The sequence below is a fragment of the Fringilla coelebs genome (genome assembly GCF_963513975.1).
Source record: "Fringilla coelebs genome assembly, chromosome: 3".
NCBI lineage: Eukaryota > Metazoa > Chordata > Aves > Passeriformes > Fringillidae > Fringilla > Fringilla coelebs.
Window position 1 is genome coordinate 29,383,928 of NC_140030.1, and position 19,077 is coordinate 29,403,004.

Below are 19,077 nucleotides of genomic sequence, written 5' to 3' on the forward strand. Positions count from 1 at the left end.
GATTCATGTGTATCCAACACTCAAACAAAATTGCAGATGATCGGCTACATCCTGTTGGCTGTTATGTTTCATGCAAAACCCAGAGTGCTGTGATACAAGCCAAAGTGTCATCATTTCAGCTTCATCAGAATGTGCTTATATTTTTAAGCACCAGCAATTTTCTCACAAATACTATAAACTCTGCAATTTATTTAATTGAAAATTTAATATTAGATGGTTTTTGATTTAGAATAAGAAACTCCAAGAGGAAGTTTTGAAATGTCTTAGTGGTAGTTTACTGAGATCAATTGAGTAATTAAAATGGGTGTTCTCAACAGAAAAGTTTTTTTTTTTTTAAAGAGAATGTCAATAATATCAACCAGTCCTTTCGTACCACATATAGACAGCAAGCTGGCTTACAATTGGCCAACTAAAAGTAGAATAAAATAGTAAAAAAATAGTTAAAAAAATATTTTAATTGCTAAAATTAGCAAAGTTATTTACAGGAAAGGGGGAAAAGAAAGCCACTAAATAGCCACTTCATCTGGATGAAGTTTATTCAACAGTAGTTCTAAAGTAATTAGTAGCAAGCACTTACCATAAAGCCATCACAGCACTGCCACCTTCAAGGGCTGAAAACAATTTATCTTTAGAAACTACATTGCTAGCATGGATTGAGAAGGTAATATTAATGAAGGAAAGAATGAGGAAATAGCAGCACACTTAAAGCTGACTAGAACTAAAATCAATGACAAGAGGCAGCCAGACACACATATGAGTAATTTATTAAGCAGTGATAGATTTGGGAAAGTAACGCTGCAAAATCAGTCCTTCTTCAGATATGTGGGGTGAAAACAAATTGGCAGTTTTGTGAACTGAGCAATTCTGTTTGCCCTTTGACTAATATGTAAAACTGGACTTCAAGAAATGCACTTGCTCTTTTCCTACCTGACTTTCACTGATGCATTTATGTCAAAAGTAAAATTAAATACCCCGGAGTAAAGACACTACTGGAATTAAACTTCTGTCAAGGCATTGCCCTGGGTGATTATGTTATTGGCAATCATGTTTATCAGGTGTCCTGGAGTGCTGGGTCCTGCACCAACACAGAGGGAGAGCACCAGGCCCTTCTCTCTCAAGGAGACTGCAGCCTGACTCAGGCACAGAGCATACACATTACACAGCACTGAAGTGAAAGAAATAAAGGTGTAGGCTTGTGTAAGTCCATCCTCTCTGGTAAAATATATGTTCATTCACACAGTGATCTCATACACATTATTAGAGACTACAAATCACCTTCTTATAAAACATTAATATCTTCTCTCTGTGTGTGTTTAAGTGACCACTGTTCTGCTGAATGGAGCAGCAGATTAAATAGCTCAAGTGACTATGGGAATCTCAGACCGTCTTCTTTCATGTGATACAAGAATCAAATACCTTTTAAACAAATGTTCATAATGGGGAATTTGTACACTGCCTGCTTCCTCTTGTCACTGCTTAAGTGTCCACTGCTCAGAAATTTATATTGGGTTTAATTTATATTAAATTGATCCTGTTGACTTTCTGGTTTCCTCCTGCTTCCTGAAATATGAGACTCTGTAAGTCTTTTATTGTGGTAGGCATCTTTAATGGCAAGCTCTTCAAATTCCTTGGAAAGCATTATCTAAGAGCATAGATAATGCCCTCCTGAAGAAAGCTATCATGTTGCTAGGCACTAGTTCTCTGCAGATCATCTTGCTGAAATCTCTATGCACTCTCTCCACAAATTTTTTCCTTCTTCTTTTGTTCCCAGCAGGAAGCTCATGTTCTTAGACTCCCTGGGAGTTAAACAAAAGTGAAACCAGTAGATATGAGGCCTTGCATAGAGCTTTGGGTCCTCACAAGGCTCCTTATGGTGACTTCCATAGGGAGAATGTATTTAGAACAGGAGGAAGAATCTTCTTCTTACTGGTATCTATGAGGAACCAGTGCTATCCTAAAAGTAATGATGTCCCAGATTCCTCCTCCAGATTGTGCTGACATAATACCTTACATCATGAGTACGGACTAACTCAGCTAAACCTTTTCTGAAGCTCTGTGAGAAGAGGCAGAGTGAAGTGGAATATAGGCATGAAAGCCAGAGCCAATAAAAAGACTGCTATTTCCCTTATTCAAGAAACCTGGCTTGAAGTAATATGATAGAGGAGCTTTTATTAGTTACAACTTCTGCTGCATATGAGTGTTCTACAAAACCATTTCATCTTTTATTCCTTTAAAACAACTAGGTTGTCATAGTTTTCTTCTTTAATAATCACAACATTACAAATTTTTTAAATCATGCTAAAGGAATCACTGTGAAAGTTTTCCCATTGCTTTTTCATAAATATTAAACCTTTTATTCTACTGGTTTAACATAGCAGATAAAGAGAATTGAATGAATGTGATACCACACAGAATTTCCTCCTTTCTGGAAGACAATGCTAAGGTATTAACAGCATAAATGGTTTCACCTTTTATAAGAAAAAAAGTTCTTGACATTTTTCTTTCCTGTGCAAGCACTGAATAGAAGCTAATGTCAAAATATTAGCTGACTTTTTAACCTATTGTCCTCCTTCCCATTCTCAATCAAACTTCCATATACATGTGTGGTCACAGTCTCTTCTCTCTGGTTATGGATACTTTCATTGCTTTTATCTTTCAACTTCCATTAATTATCTAATTTAATTCCAATAGCCATGGTAAAAAATGACAAGAAACTGCCTCCTTTGATTTTCTCAGTGTGATAGGTATCCTTGGCTCTACAATCTTCCATCGATGTGAAAATCACTGATTTCATTAATATCATTACAAACACATAATTACTCAGTGCTTTCCCTCTTCTGTGTTTAGAAGGACTCTAAATTTATAAACTATTTTTAGCTATGTTTTTTATTAAATTAAGCCCTCTATTAGGAATTTCTTTCTTCCAGATGCGATTTAATCCTGATGATGAGGCAGCTTCATTGCCATTATGTGTATCTCTGCATGAACAAAAAATGGATGGGCTCCGAAACAGCCCATGGCTAATGCATTAAAGGCATTAGAAATTAATATCATTACCATAAGAGGAATTAATGTGATTCATGATGCTATTGTATAACAAGTTTGCATTGACACTGCCAGTTCCCCAAAGTGGAGATTCTGTTCTTTCTCCTCACTCTGCATTCACTCTCACATACACAGGTTGACAAGATCTGATACAGAGCTGCAAAGCAGTCTCCTCTGTCTTCTGTCTGCTGAAAATATTGTTTTGCAATGCATTATCCATCAAAAGGTCACTCTACCTCCACTTGCTTTTCTAGTGTGATAATGTGCTGTGATTTTAAAGCTACAGGGAAAGAATATATATTTCTGAAAAAAAAAATTAAAATTGGGTTTTCAATTAAAAGAACCAATAGAAATTGTTGAACTACATATATACATATATGTATCCCATAAACAACTTTCAGAAACATTTGCATTATTTTTTTTAAATGCCTGTTTGTATGTCTATATCTACACCATTCTATAAACACGTTCAAAAGCATCTGTTCCCCTTTGTTCATAAGCATGTGTGGGGACACACACATATACACACGCTGCATTTGGGTTCTTTTTTAGGTTTCTGTACTGGGTTTGGCTGAGATGGAGCTAATTTTCCTCACAGAATCCTGTATGGTATTGTGATTTGGATTTCCAAATAAAAAGAGTGTTGCTAACACACTGATGTTTTAGCTATTGCTGAGCAGTGATTATTACACAGCATCAAGACCTTCACTGTTTCTCAGCTGCCCTGGCAGTGAGTTGGCTGAGGTGGACAAGAATTTGAAGGGAGGGAGTAGAGCCAGGACATCTGACCCCAAAGGACCAGGGGTTATCCCACACTCTATGACAACACACTCAGCAATAAAACCAGCGCTGGTCTTTTAAAGGTGGCTGTTGCTTGGAGACTGGCTGGGCAACAGTCTGCTGGTGGGAGGTGGTGAGTGACTGCTTTTGCATCACTTGGTGCAGGCTTTTTTCCCCTTCACTTATTAAACCATCTTTATCTCGACCCACAGGTTTTTCTCACTTGTGCTGTTCTGATTCTCTTCCCCATGTTGCTGGGGGAGTGATCAAGTGACTGGGTAGGTGCTTAGCTGCTGGCCCAGGTCAGCCCACCACATTTGCTCCAGCCCACTTCATGTTTTACTGGGTAAGAGAACAAAGTCAAAATGTTCTACATGCCTCTGTAGGTGGGCATGACCCCAAGCATTGGCATGAAGTCATCCATACTCTGGAATAATTAGCATGCCTCCTGGCATGATTTTGTCCCACACTTGCTAGCATTATCCCCAAGCTTGGGATAGTTGGAACTGGCAAGAGACCAGTTTGGATGTGGTCACCTTATTTTGGAGTACAAAGAAATTTACTAACATAGACATTTTCTATACCATTCCATCTAGCTGCAGCATGAGTGAATGCTTTCTTATCCATTTTGTTAGCAAGTACAAATAGATGTAACCATAGCATATATTTTTAAAAATTGCTTTATCTGTTATTTTTGAAAAATAAACAGAAGTTATGTGGTGTGAGAAGATTTTGGATTGCCGCAATAATGTAGATACTATCTCCCTTTCATGGATTCTTTCTATTTTGGACTTAAACTGCTTCTTTCAAAAAGACCATTTCTTACTGTGTATGTACTGCTAATCCTAAAAGACATTGTCCTTGGAGGAAAACTGAGCATGCTTGAAATTGAGGATGCTCTTAGGGGCAAAATCATCCTTTTCATGTTATTATTCTTACATAAAGACTTTGACATATGTATACACTATGATTAAAAAAAAAAAAAACAAAAAAAACCCCAAAACATTGCAAAAGCTATCACTTCAATGGTTTCAGTCAATCATGTAAAGGGATGAAACTCTTACAGATATGCAGAGAAGGAATCTTTGCTGACGCCAGTATTCCAGACAGGAAGATGGACTATTTTCATATGGCAGGATTATAATCATCACCGTCAGACTAACTGAAAGACAACTGCAGGCTTTGTTGTTGAACTTCTCATTCTAGGCATCATTTTGATTGCTGAGGAAACTCCCTAAAATTACAGCAATTTTATTGTTAGAAAATAACATCAAAATCTAAAATAGAGCAAACAGATGATCTGATTTAAGAGTAGAGATACTCAAGTGATAAAAACATTTTCTTAGAGGAAAAAATTCTTTTACAAGAATGTGTTGCGCTGGGGGGCAACACAAGGCAGTATTTTCTGCCTACCTAATGGCAGCTTTTCCTGGTAATTTGTTTCACCAGGGCATCAGTTTGCACTGGCTGCATTTGGATCCTCATGCAGGAATCCGAAGTCCCACATATCAATATCCATTCCACTACCCTCTTATGTTACGCCATCTTTTCAAGGAAGCTCCTTCAATTCCTTGCCTTTGTCTGTGCCTGGACACCTCCTCCTCTTTTTCTCAGAACTCCATAGGGAGATCCCTCTCAACTGTGCTCTGAACCACTTTTTTCTTTGCTGACATTGCTGACTCATGTGTAACCCTTGTGCTTAGCTCAGCCATCTCTTCATTACCAATCCTGGCTCATTGCCCCTAGCTACTTACACAGCCCCCATCATGAACTTTTAAATAAATTAAAGTTGGGAAGACTCAGGACCTTTGGAACATGGGTTGCTCATCACGCTAATTGACTACTGGCTCTTCTGTTCTCCATTCTCCAAACAGGTATTGCCATATAGCTAATGCAAACAAATATTTCTTATAACTTGATATTACTTGCAACAACCCAAAGAGAGATTTTAAAAGCTGAATATCTTTACCTAGTAAGCTGAAATGATTATACAGCACATCGTATGTTACAGCAAAACAGCTTTTTCTTCACTGTTAACATAGTTGTCTCATTATTATCTCTTCAAATCTGCCAAGAGCATTTCTCTTCATTTAAGAGAGTGCGGTACACATTCCACATTTTAAAATTAAAGCAATATGGACTTTTCCGAGCCTGAAAACAGTTCCTGAGAAACAACTGTCCTGAAAACCAAAGTGTAATAACATCAGAGAAGCTTTTTTATTACTGATCCATAATCTATACATTAATTTGCATAGTTCCTAAGTAAGTAGAAGTCTTTCTGACAGCCCAGTAGAAGCATTCTGACAGCCAGCATGCATTCTCTTTTCTCCTCTGAGTCACTAGTTCCCTAGCTGCCGAGGCTTTTCAGGCCAAACTGTGCATCCATCCATATGAATCCAGTCCCTTCTGTTCACACCAAACCTTCAGTTCTGCTTCTGTATTGATGTTACCCACAATGATATACAAGAATTTAATTTTTCAATGGTTTACAGAGACCAGGTTGATTTTTCTTGCCCATCAATTCAAAAAATATATCTATATTTTAGCCACAAATCTACATTTTTTCCTTCTTTAAATAATAATTCTTTCAGAGTTAATAACACAAAACCTCACAAAGCTATTTTTATAGAGCAATTTTTCAAGATACCATCAATTTCAATTTAATATTTTAATTCTCGTTCCTCAATAGCTCAGTAATGAAGAAGTTGTTTCACGAAAGCATACTAGTGATTTCCACTTTTTTACCTAAACTGAGCATCATCACTTTGAGTTCAAAAGAATTGTTAAAAAAAAAAAGAAAGCAAAGCAAAAAAAACCAGCACCAAGAAAAAGAAGACAATTAGAAAAGAGTGTTCTCTGGTACAGGGAAGCATCATTATTACAGCACTGTGATAGCAAGAATTGAAAAAAAATTATATAAATTTATTTTATGCTTTGGAGTTTCAAAGGGCTTCTTATTTTCTTTTATATCTGCCTGTAAATCTCTTGTTCCGAGCTTTACAGACTTCAAAACAGAGTTATTTGAGGTCACAGTTAAAATATTAAGTTTTTTTGTCCTGACAGAGCTGATGTTTACCTTGTTTAAAGTGTTTAACATCAAAGTCAACACAACATATTCATTATGTGAAGTAGGCCATATTCACTTACCAGAAAAAATGCTCATCCAATACTTTGTAAACATTTAAGGCACTTAACATAAGAAGTGAGATCACAAGCCTCTGCTCATGCACATTTCATGCCTTATTCTATAGGTATAACACCCAGTAGAAAGCCCACTTGAATAAATGGGAGTCTTTCTGCTGACTTCTGAATTAATCCTGCAAACAAGTAGAGGATCCTATTCCTTCATTTCCTGCCTGCCCAGGAAAATACACATCTTCACAGCACACAGGCAGAAGGGGAAGAGATTCTGTTGCCAGGTTTTGTAATCGAAGAAATTAAATTGCCTCTGAGTAACCTGTTCTGTGATACTGCTTGTGCAGAGCTCATTTGCTTAAATAGAACCTGGCAATAACAATCCAAACCAGGCAGAGCACTAAAATGAGTACGAGTGTAAGGAAATTGTATAAAAATTGTCTTCCACCTGGCTTTCAATTTACTGTAGGCATGTCACCAAGAGAGCAATTCTGAGTTAAACAATACAAGCCTGAGCTTTGTACTGACAGCATCCAGAGAATGCTGCAAACAACATGGAATGAATTTTACTGTCTTGTACATTAGTCATAGCTCAGCATAATATGAATTATCCAGCTGGACATCTTCTCTCTGTCCCTCCTAGTCACCAAAATGAGACACAAATATTTCTACAGCCCCAAGGCAAATCAGCACAAGACAGCTTCCATCCCTTACACCCGAGCCCTCCAGTGCAGGAGGACATTGAGTGCAAGCTGACCATCAGGAAGGGTTCCTGGACCAGGCTCTCTTTCAGTCTCTGTGTGGGCCTGGGCTGGCAAAGCAGTTTTTGGCCCAGGTCAACACTGTGCCAAGGAATTTACTAACAATTCATGCACATGCCAGTGATAAAGGATACCTTTGCAGTTGCTAGTGTAGACATTCTGCCACATGACAGAGCGAGAAAGGTTTGCACATGCAGCTAGGAACTTTAATACATTCTTTTTCACCCCAAAAGACAGGAGACTGTCTCTTCATATCCAGTTGATAGAATTATTTTGTACTATATGTATTATAAGATCTGGAGAAGAATAGTGGCTGGCAGAGGAATTATTTTGAATAAAAGCCAGCAGTTCTCCATAGACATAACTGATGCTGCAGTACAACTATGCTGTACAAAATTTAAATGCAGAGGTTGTTGATATGAGTGGTAGAGGTGATAGCTATCAAGGGAGAACTTTGAAGAAAAGTAACTCCAAAGGGCAGAAGTTAAAAAGAAGGCTCCATAGACTTCTAGTGGATCACATATAAACAGCACTTCTATTGAACTCTGCACCTGGGAAAAATAGGAGACATTCTGACTAGTCTTTATAAGTAAGTGTGGAAAGAAATTGTAAATGCTTTACTCATAGAGGGGTGATTTTTAGAAATACCTTCAAGGAAAATCTTGGTTAAAGAGGAACAGGAGCTGAATTTATTAGTAAAATCTGAGGAAACTTTAGGAGAAAATAGTAAGAAGGATATCAAAAGTGTATGCTGAAAGCACAAATGTAGAGAAAAATTACAATTTGACGTGTAAATTTACTTCCAGATACACTTACACTGTTGCAGTAGGATCACTGTGGTTATATTATCAGATAGAAGGACAGAAACAAGTCAAAGGCAAGATTCCAACCTCTAAGAAATTTTATTATTTAAATGCTTTTCTGCTACCTCTTATTTCTTCTTCATTAAATAATCGGAGTCAATTTTAGCCCTGTTCATTTTGCTACCACCAATACAGATTTCGTTTTTCATGTTTCATCTTCAAATAGCTTTGATTTTTATACTGTTTATCAGAATCCTGAGAGAGTCAACAAGTTTGTTGAAGGAAAAAGAACTGGTTTCAGGGCCAGAAAACAAATCAGGTGTTCTTATTTAATCCTCTTTGCCTTTGTGTGAAAAATCTATAGCAGAAGACACTGCTATTAAAACAAACAAAAAGCACATATTTTTCTATTTAAAAAATACTGTTGTTCTTTTAAAAAAACCAAAAACACAACAGCCAAATGCTCAAAGAATGTTGAAAAATTCTTATTTTGAGGTTACCTTTGTGACCTACTTTTGCAGGTCATAAAAATGGATGTATTCTCTACTTCACTCATAATTATTATATAAAAATATTAATCATTAGAAAATGTAGCTTTGAATTTCCATTGTTTTTTAGATTTCTCAGCTGTGCTTCAGTACACTCATTTGAAGTAGGTGTCTTACAAGTATGAGAGAAGAAGTAATTTGATGCCTGATGTGTGTTCTTTCTTTCAATAGCATATTGTTTATTAAAAAAGGGATGAATGGTCTTACTTAGATATTCTGGGTAGCTTAGCACCTGAGACTCAATTAAAGTCCATGAAACCGTGCATTCTGAGGACAGAAAAGCTCCTTCCCCTCTCTTATAAGTAAATATGGGGAGCCAAGAACAAAAGCAATGGGAGGAAGGGGAGGTTAGAGTAAAAGTTTACTTAATTTCAGAAGCGTGAAGAAATAGTGAATAAATTAAATTTAAATTAATTTTGTTGCAGGTTGACAGGTCCTCAGCACAAGTAATTAATTCAGTGAGTTTTAATAAACTAGAATTAGAAGCAAACGAGAAACATCTCCTCCTAAAGCAATGGGGAAGTTGTATACCACTATCTCTTGGTGCAGGCAGGCTGAACACTGCAGCTTTCTGTGAGTGATGGGCCACAAGGTTTGAGTGATGCTGCTGCTTGTGCAGGAAGGTGAGGGGAGGTGGTGGTCCCTGGCCAAGGAAGAAGAGGAGAGGAAGGAGCAATTGGCAGTAGTCCACAACTTGGTGAGAAAGAAAAAATGCTAATGTATATTTCTAAAATCAGACATATTCAATGGCTCATTTAATAACAACCTTCAGTGAAAATGGATTTTTGTTTCTATTTGAAAATTGCCTTCCCAGATGCATTGCTTTCCCAGACAGAACAGCATTGTTTCCTTATTTATTTATCAAAGGGGAAGAATAAGGAAGTACATAAAAGCCAGATTTCCAGTGGGGTATTGGATAGCTGTGCTGAGCCCATGGCTATGCCTGGGAGGGGGCAGTTTTGTTTGCCAGGACTGCTCCTCTTGCAGAGAGGGAAGCTGAGTTCACTGCAAGCACTGCCTGCACACAAACCTGTCATCACAACCCCACAGCAGTTGTTTGGTGATGTTTGCAGGCAGATTTGCATATTTCTGATGGCATGTGATGCAAATACACTGTTCTATCAGTGGTACAGACTTACCATTGTTGTTCATTAAAGATCTGTCTGCTGCTCAGAAGAGTTAGATATAATCAGCAGTCATATATTCCAGCTAGAGCACAGATTGCTTCTCATAAAACTTGCTTCTGTCTTCTCATTTTCTGCTCAACATTATCATTAACATTTTCATCACAGCTCTTTCTTCCCCAGTAGCCATGTCCACATTTGTCTCAGATTATTATCATCTTTTCTTTTTTTTCAATATAGAGGATAAATTATGAATTAAATCCTAGAGTGGGCACTCAAGTCAACCATAAGAATTAGCAGTGTTTTCACCAAAAAGATCAGGATTGTTTGTATTTACATTATTTATAAGGGAAATATAATATTCACCTTTTTTTTTCAGGGTGTGTTTTTACTTATGCAGCTCCTCCATAAAAGATTCTGTACTGTTCCTCAAAAGTAATTTTGTTGTCAAATTCTTGCTCCAACAGAACTCCCTAGCTTTTGCAAGAACATTGATAGGAAAGCAAATTAAAATTGCATGGTAGGAACATATGAACCATAGTTAAAAAAGGACATTTATGAATGTTCTATTGTATTTATTGGGTGTTTCACTGCAGAACTTTCATTTTAAATAAGTGGGCTTTGGGGTATTTTTTTCATATACAGGAAATGTTGCTATTAGTCAGACTTAACTGGGTAGATTTTATGAATCCATATACCTTAGGGACATCTAAACATAAGAATTAATGGCAAAGCCTAGGATGGAATACCTACTGCCTTTTCAGCATCTGTTGTTTTTTTCCAGTTTACATTACTTGGGTTTTTTGGTCTTTTAATTAACAATAGTTCTCTTGTATATAATTGTGCAGAACCCCTTTCCTCTAGATTTAAATAGACAATTTGACTCAGGGGTTGAAGACAAGGTGTTTGTCACATCTGTAAATTCAAAGCAAGAAAGCATTACATTTTGACTCTTCAAGTGCATAAATTTTGAAAGCTCAGACACCAGCTAATGCTAATGTCAACTGATATCAGCTATTTATTTAAGACACTATTGGAGTTAACCAGCACAACTGATTTCAGATAAGAATCTGGAAAAAAATAACATCACAGAAAATTCAACCCAAATCTTCCAATATTGGGAAGTAATTAAGAATGTAAAAAGAACTTAAAAAACATGGATGGTGTAGTACATGGGTGTCATATATGTCATATCCTTCCTATCAGCCTTGAATCAGCAATATATGAACGCACCTATATATATAAGTAGGAATGTGCATATTCTCTCCCTAAATAATTCGCTCAACTAGGATTTTAGTAAAAGCTCTTGACTAGCCTTAATACAAGGTAGTGTATGATGCATAAAGAGATAATCATAAAGTAATATCTTTCATTTTTTCATGAATTCACCTCATTGATGTTGGGGGTGTGAACTGTTCTTCCTTTTAAGCTTAACATAATTTTGACACTATAAATTGTGCTAAGGATAAATTGTGCTAGTGATATTCCCAACATTACTGGTGTGGTCTTGGTTCTGGGTTACTATGCAGACTGCATTTTATAGCCTGCTGTTGGCATTTTAAGCAACACAGTGGAGCACAGATCATTTATGCCAAGAAGCTCATTTATGCAAGCTACAATGTCAAGTTTAATTAAGGGCTACTGTGACAAAAGAAAGCCAATTGCATGTGCTCAAAATACTTTTCAGATGACGAATGACTGATACCCATAAAAACAATATCCAGAGCAATTGTTAAGGTTATGATACTTAGACCTGCCTAAAAATATCTAAAGCTAACGTTCTATTAAATTTAAATTTAAAAAATAAAAAAATCAACTTTAAATTTTGAGTCAGGGTTTTTCTTCATGGAGGGAAATAAAATGTAACTGGTAATTAGAAGCATTTATATCCCCATATTTTCTCTGTTCAGCTCTATGTGATTTTTTTAATCAATAATTTTTTAACTGGCTTACCAGAATGGATTTATGATGGTCCCTGGTCAAAGTAAATGTGTAGAGAAAAATCTGCTGGCATGATTTATTTTGTGGTTTTGTCCCTGCTCAGAACACTCAGTATTTAAGAAAACAAGTCAAAACCTCTTCTGCCTAATCCCCATCAGCATTTCTCTCTCTTTCTCTTGCTCTTTGTGGCCACCACATCATAAAGGGAGAAAAGGGAGAGTTGATGCTAAGGATAAAGGTCAAGATGATAGAATATGACAACTCTTTGAATTGAAAACAGAAATGAGTGTCCCTAAGTATTCAGCATGAGCTTCTCTTTGCTCCCTGCAGGGCATCTGCACCACAACCACCGCATTTTTACACTTCTTCTTCTTAGCTTCATTCTGTTGGGTTTTGACAGAAGCGTGGCAGTCATATATGGCTGTTACTGGAAAAATTAGGACACGACTCATAAGGAAGCGTTTCCTGTGCCTTGGATGGGGTAAGTCAGTAAAATCAATGTCCTAAGAATCATTGGAATTAAACATTTAATGCAGTGGCAATGTCAAGAATATGATAATTTTCTTCAATAAAACTGAAAGATAGTAGACAATATGTTACTAAAAGGAAAACTAGGTTAGAAGCCTTTCCACTGTATCTCAAGCCCAAGGTATGCCGGTGTATATTGTAGCATTCTTTTCTAAATATGTTTTAACAAAATTTTAGAAGCTTTTCAGCAAGGTAGTGTAATATCAAGAAATCAAAACAAGAAAGAAACATTCCCTGAATATTCATGAAACCCCTTTCTAGTTAAGACCTGTCAAATGTACCAGCAATTTAGCTACATCAAAGCCGTACACTGTGGGCAGAAAACAGTGTCCTCCTCCCTGCCAGTGCTTCAGAAAAACAAACCCTACAACAGCAATGTGCTTCATTAAATAATTCATTCCATGTAAAATTTCCCATTTTGCATTAGCTTGCCCTGTCATTTTTCGTCCAGACAGAACAGCAATATTTTACTCAGCATCTGCTGATTATTATTGTTTTGGTTTTTTTTCAGGACTGCCAGCATTAGTGGTTGCAATATCAATAGGCTTTACCAAGACAAAAGGATATGGAACAGCTCACTAGTAAGTCAATCTGAAATTATAAACTATGTTTTTAGTTACCAAGATTGTCATACCTGTCAGAAACTGCATAGCACACTCTAAAGGCTCTACAGGTATCCATTCACACCTGGAATTGCCCTGAGTCACTGAGTGATCCACATAAGAACAAAGAGATAACAGCATGCCAGTCTTGGATTGAGCTCAGCAAAGCACCAGGAATCCCATATTTCTATGAGATTTTGAAATAGCAAGCTTTTAAGAAGCATGGAGCATTAGGTCCACGTAAACCCCCACCTAACATTTCTATAGATTTACAAAAGAGAATGTTAAATGTTCTGACTAGCCTCTGCCAACATTTAAACATGTCCAAAACTGTACTGGCAAGAGTGTCTTTGGCAGTCAGGTTTCTGCACACCAAGCAGGTACCTTGAGTTTAATGCCCCTGAGCAACTTGGAGCCAAAGCCCTTCAAACATCTCAAAACAGTTCTCCCATCCATCCCCTCTCTCCTGGACACCCTGATCCAGCCCATTTCCTGGACTGTGCTGTATTTGAGAGACAGAAAGGAGGAAATTTGTGTGCTTCATTTACATTCAGCTAATACAGTACCACTTTAGCCACCTGGCTGGTTCCAGTGTGTATTTAGCACGTCGGAAAATTAACTCCTCAGAGAGTCTGCCCTTTGATCTTCTGATGAAGAAGGAGCTGAGCCTTCCTCCTGCCAGTGGAGCACTCCAACAACCATTATGTATGCAAGAGTGTGCTTCCTTTGGTCAGCCTGTTTGGAGGTCTCCTCACGTTGCCTAAGAAATTGAGTGTGCATCTGGACAGAAAGAGGAAATATGACTCTGTAGACTGGTAATGAGGGCATTCATCAGCGATGTGGATGAGTTAGGTCAAGTCCTCACTTCAGTGAATATTTAATTATTCTCCTTAGCATCATCACTGAGTGAGATCAGGATTCCCCCTCCCTTCCCTGTATGTCTCACCATCTTGGCACTCCAGCTCTGGGTGGGTAAAAATACAAAACCAAATCTCCTCCTGAGTTCTGGCTCCAACCACTAAGCTCTGTAGTTATAAACTGTGACAACGTGCATCTCAAGTTTTTTAATGAGGAATGTCTTATGTAACTGAAATGCTTAATTACACTTAGAGCTGGCAAGTGGTCATAGTCCCCTTTTGAGTGTTATATTGAGAACCTACTTCTCTGAATTCTTTTTTTAACTATGTACTCATCTTGCTGGCTTTTTTTTATTATTTAATCCTTGAACCACAACTGGAAAACCATTTGGGCTGTGAGAATTACAAATCCCTAAATAAGGATGTTTAGACCTCCACTGGGGATGTACCTCTGTCCCTTGCAGGATTAATCCCATTACATTTGCTCTACTGAAATCATTCATGTGTGGGTTCTTGCTTTAGTTAACATTTCTTCCTGCTTCCTTCCTGGGCTGAATGCATTTTTAAAAGAGGCTATTCTGAAATATTCAGACAAAGCAACAAATCATTCATTAAGAGTAACCTGGAAAGTAAAAAAGAGCAGGTCCCTGTACATGTAATAGCTCTTCTCCCAGGATCCAAATCCAGCTGACATGGTACTATGGGAGAAAATACCAAATGGAGGCTTAAAAGGGACAAATAGAACCATAATTCTGCTTTCTCGTCTTATTTGCAAATATATTTTCTTGGAATTTAACATCAGAATTACATAAGGAAAACAGTGAAGACAAGGAATGGAGATTCCTCCTCCATCACCAGCTGATGTGCTGTCCCACTCCAGAAGGCAGCAAAGAATTGTGTCTCATGACAGCTGTTGGGCAGTGTAAAAGCAGAGCTCCTGCCCTGCTCCTCCTACCATAACTAAAGCACTTGTGTAAGTTTTTAATTGCTTACACTGTATTTTGCCTAATTGGTTGCAGTCAATTACACACATGCTGCTATCAGAAACAAACCCTCTTGCAAACTATTCATGCTCTTGAAGATGCTCCTTTTGAGAACATTAGAAGTGAAAATTCAGGAATTCATTCCAGTTCCATAGTCCCACACATGAAGAGAGTCATGGAAAGGGGGAAAGTCCAAGAATCTTTGCAGCACCTCTCAGTTCTCTATGGTATATGATGAGAGTACTCAAATTTTTCACACTGGAGCCATTTCTGTGATCATCAGTCTCTGATTTCTGTCTTTTTCTCTGAGTCCCAATTATTAGCAGTTATATTTCTGTATTTTTTAAACTACATAAGAAAAATATTTCACCCAGACACTTGTAGTGATAGAGATACAGGGATAGAGATAGAGGCTGAAGGGATTTCCTAAAAATAATTTTAAAACCCACAGAGACAAGTTTTTAGATATTTCAGGTTATCTGGAAAAGAGTCGTGTGTTTGAAAGCTTAATAGCTTTTTTCCAGCCTTTTATCTACTAAATATTGTTGCTATCTCTTTTCAGATAATCAGAGCTAGGAAAGCATCACTACTAAAACTTACAGTTAATAAACCTGTGTGAACTGCTCATGTTAACATACAGTGCAGATAAATTCCAGGAATTTATTCTATCAGGAAAAATTAAAATCCTGTCATAGTCACACTCTTGCTATGCTCTCGTAAGAGAAGGAACCAATCTCCTGGAGAGTATCAAACGTCTCACAAAATGTACAGGACACAGGAGCAAGTGTACAGATGCTTCGTCATTCAGCAGAATTTTATGATCATGTAACACGGCCCCATAAAGCCACCAGTGGCTGCTCTTAACACTAATCAATTTATATGGCTTTCTGCTATGCACACATTAGGGAGAAAGAAGAGAAGATGAGAACAAAATAAAAACAACTATAAAGCACAGGAGGAAAAAACTATCAGAGCAAAGAAAGAGGAGAAGGAAAACTAGTAAAAAATCAACAAAAATTGCCTCGTGGTGTAGGAAGGCACCTGAAAATCTACCTGTAGTCAGTCTTCAACAGAAGAAGATGGCGAAAAATTTAATTTCAGTCATCAGCTAGGAAATGTTGAACATATTGCAATAATGATGTCACACACTGGTGAAAATCCAGACAGTTGAAAATTCAGATTATGTAAAAACAAGGTTAAGTGAAAAGAAGGACAACGTCTACATTTTTTTCCAGCTCTGCCTTGAAGTGGAAATCACTTTTGAACAGCCATTTTACTTGATAACATGGAAAAGAGAGGGAAAAATTTTTTCTTTTTCTCAAAGTTGTTTGTGGTAGAAACTTTTATTTTTTATTTAGGAAAAGCTGGTTTTGACTCTTTTTTTCAGCACAGGTAACTGAAGTTATTTTCAAACCACAATACATCAACTGTTTTTTATGAACTGCTGTTTCTGTCTCCCATTAACATGAAAATTTTAATTACAAGTCCTATTTAGTCTTAGTGGTTATCTTCATTATGTTTGAGAGTTCATACTGCTAAGGAGGTGCACTATGAATGCATTTCCCCCTCTCAGAAGTCTGTGTTCCCAGACTGACAATAATAACCTAGCTTTTGAAAAATAGTAGGAAAAACTGCAGAAAATTTGAAAGGATTTTTCTTTGACATTGCAAAAATAAATTGAACATTAGTGTTGTAGGTGGTTTTTGAAGTAGGATGTAAAATAGCTTGGCATGTACTACCTTTTTAACTGTGAAGCAAATAGGAACTATTTGCATCCTTTTATCATTCCAAAATTTAGCACATTGGTGCCATTGCATTCATGTGACAGTTCTCACATGGCTTCATTGCAATGGAAAACGCTTTTGTTCCTTGCAGTGAGAATACCAGCCCTAACAGACCATTAATATTATGAGCTGCTTGCATTTATGTTACTTGGTTTTGGAAAGTACAAAAGCATTACTGGAAAAGAAGATATGCGTGATTCTGATGTGAATGTTTCTGGATAAGAAATCCAAGTAAATTATTTGAATGTATATGCTGGAGTTTCCATATATGTAGGTGTGATCATGCATTCAAATAAACATGCTGTTCTTTGAATGTGTAATCACTGGGAAAATAGCACAGCTGCATTTACTTCAGTGTGTGAAGCTCCTGTTATTTTGCAGATATGAAAAGCTTTACATCATAGTATATCAAATATTTAGAATTTTATTCTGTAAGTGCTCTGTGTTTGGAAATCTGATGGTTTTTAGTGAAAGCCCTGATGCAGAATGACAAACTCTTTGAGATTAGGAGGTCTCCAGAAAATACAGTTTTCAGATGCTTTAAAATATACATTTAAACTGTTTGCAAAATATTAGAGGGAATACAGAACAGATCATATATCATATATGATGTTTCTCTAATGGAAATATTGTATTTAAGGTGTAGTTCTAATAGCAATTATTAAATTACAGGCTATGTAGAAACCTGTTTTTTTCTGAAGTTCCATGTTACTGGTGCTTGACCATTTCATCACTTTTCAGTATAGAACTATCAGATATGGCAAGCTAAAAATGTTACTAGATGCCTATTCTGCAAGGCCTGTTCAGTTAACTCATCATACATTATTAAAGGAGATTTAATAAATATTTGCAAACTTTCTGTTATGGTCTTTATACGTTTTGGCCATTTCAGTTTATGTATAACTCATGTTAAAGATTTTGTAATGTTAACCACTGGGAATGGAAGAATCTTTCATTTCTATCTTTCACTATCTCTACTTCTTCATATCAACAAAGCAGTTCTTTTTTGTGTGTGCACATGAATCTCATACATCAGAAAAATATGCTGTATTAATTATTAATGCTGTTTTGACAGTGTGTTATACTTATTTTTAATTTGTGTTAGTTCTTCTCTAATGTTCTTTCCAGCTGCTGGCTGTCTCTGGAAGGAGGGCTACTTTATGCTTTCGTTGGACCTGCAGCTGCTGTTGTCCTGGTAAACATTAATATAATTCCCACTATTTTTGTATGAAATGACAGAAAGCACTATGTCCATTATAAAAGCTTAGATATACAGCAACATTTCATTTTGCTGTAAATACTGACATCGTTGCTATTTAACATACCTTCAGTATTTTGAATGCATGATTCATTTGAATCCATCACTCAATTATCTCTCTGTGTTTACACAGTAACCTGAGAAAGAGTAATGTACTGATTAGTGGCACAGAAAACTTGTTGCAGGCATCACTGAGTTATTATCAGCAGCATCTACGCAATTGTCACTGCCTTGTAAAACTCAGTGACAGTCTTGATAGAGTGCTTGGCAGTGAATTGCTGTGCCAGCAAAAGCAACAGAAGGAGTGGAACTTGCCAGCAAGTTCTCCATGGCTACTGTTTTTGAAGGAAAATAAAAAATTGTCATAGCTGGGAAATGTTACTCGTTTGTGTATTGTTCTTCCACATCTCTGGACATGCAATTAGGTGTAGGATTCATTTCTGCCTAATTGTAGCTATCTGCAATGTAGATTTCTGCATCTAAGTCAGTTATCCCAGCCATATTTCATTGTCAGTGAAGAAAAATACATACTTTTAGAGTTCAAACCATCAGAAGTATATCAGCTGTCTTCTTCAAGGTAAGATGAATTACATCCTACCTGTGCCATCGGCTATCAGACATCTGCTCTGCAGTCTATATGGATTTTTTACAACAATTTATTTAGCATTTTCCCCTTACAGATTTTGAATATAATTCCTCTTCCCACTCCAGAAATTTTGTACTGTGATAACTCTATCAGCACTGGTTATTTCTGGTTTTCTCTTGTCAAAGAGAATCAGTCTTATTAGTCATCAAAGATAAAGCTATTCATCTACGTGAATTTTCCTGAAATGGATGTTTACTACTCCCAAAGAGTTTGTCTCATCATTGCCTGGAGTCAAGCCAGGATCCTTTTGTACAACTCACGGTCCTTGTCATGGTAGAGGAG

At 36.9% G+C, this 19,077-nt stretch overlaps 1 protein-coding gene across 1 annotated transcript in view; it reads left to right on the top strand.

Annotated features, from left to right (window-relative positions):
* Nucleotides 1–19,077, top strand: part of ADGRB3 (adhesion G protein-coupled receptor B3) — a gene marked incomplete at its 3' end in the record, with an annotated part of 439,964 nt that overhangs the window by 385,203 nt on the left and 35,684 nt on the right. Inside the window, exons 20-22 of the mRNA XM_084203695.1 lie at nucleotides 12,468–12,618; nucleotides 13,177–13,246; nucleotides 18,020–18,086. Coding sequence (XP_084059821.1) covers nucleotides 12,468–12,618; nucleotides 13,177–13,246; nucleotides 18,020–18,086 — 288 coding nt within the window. The remainder of the gene's footprint in view (nucleotides 1–12,467; nucleotides 12,619–13,176; nucleotides 13,247–18,019; nucleotides 18,087–19,077) is intronic.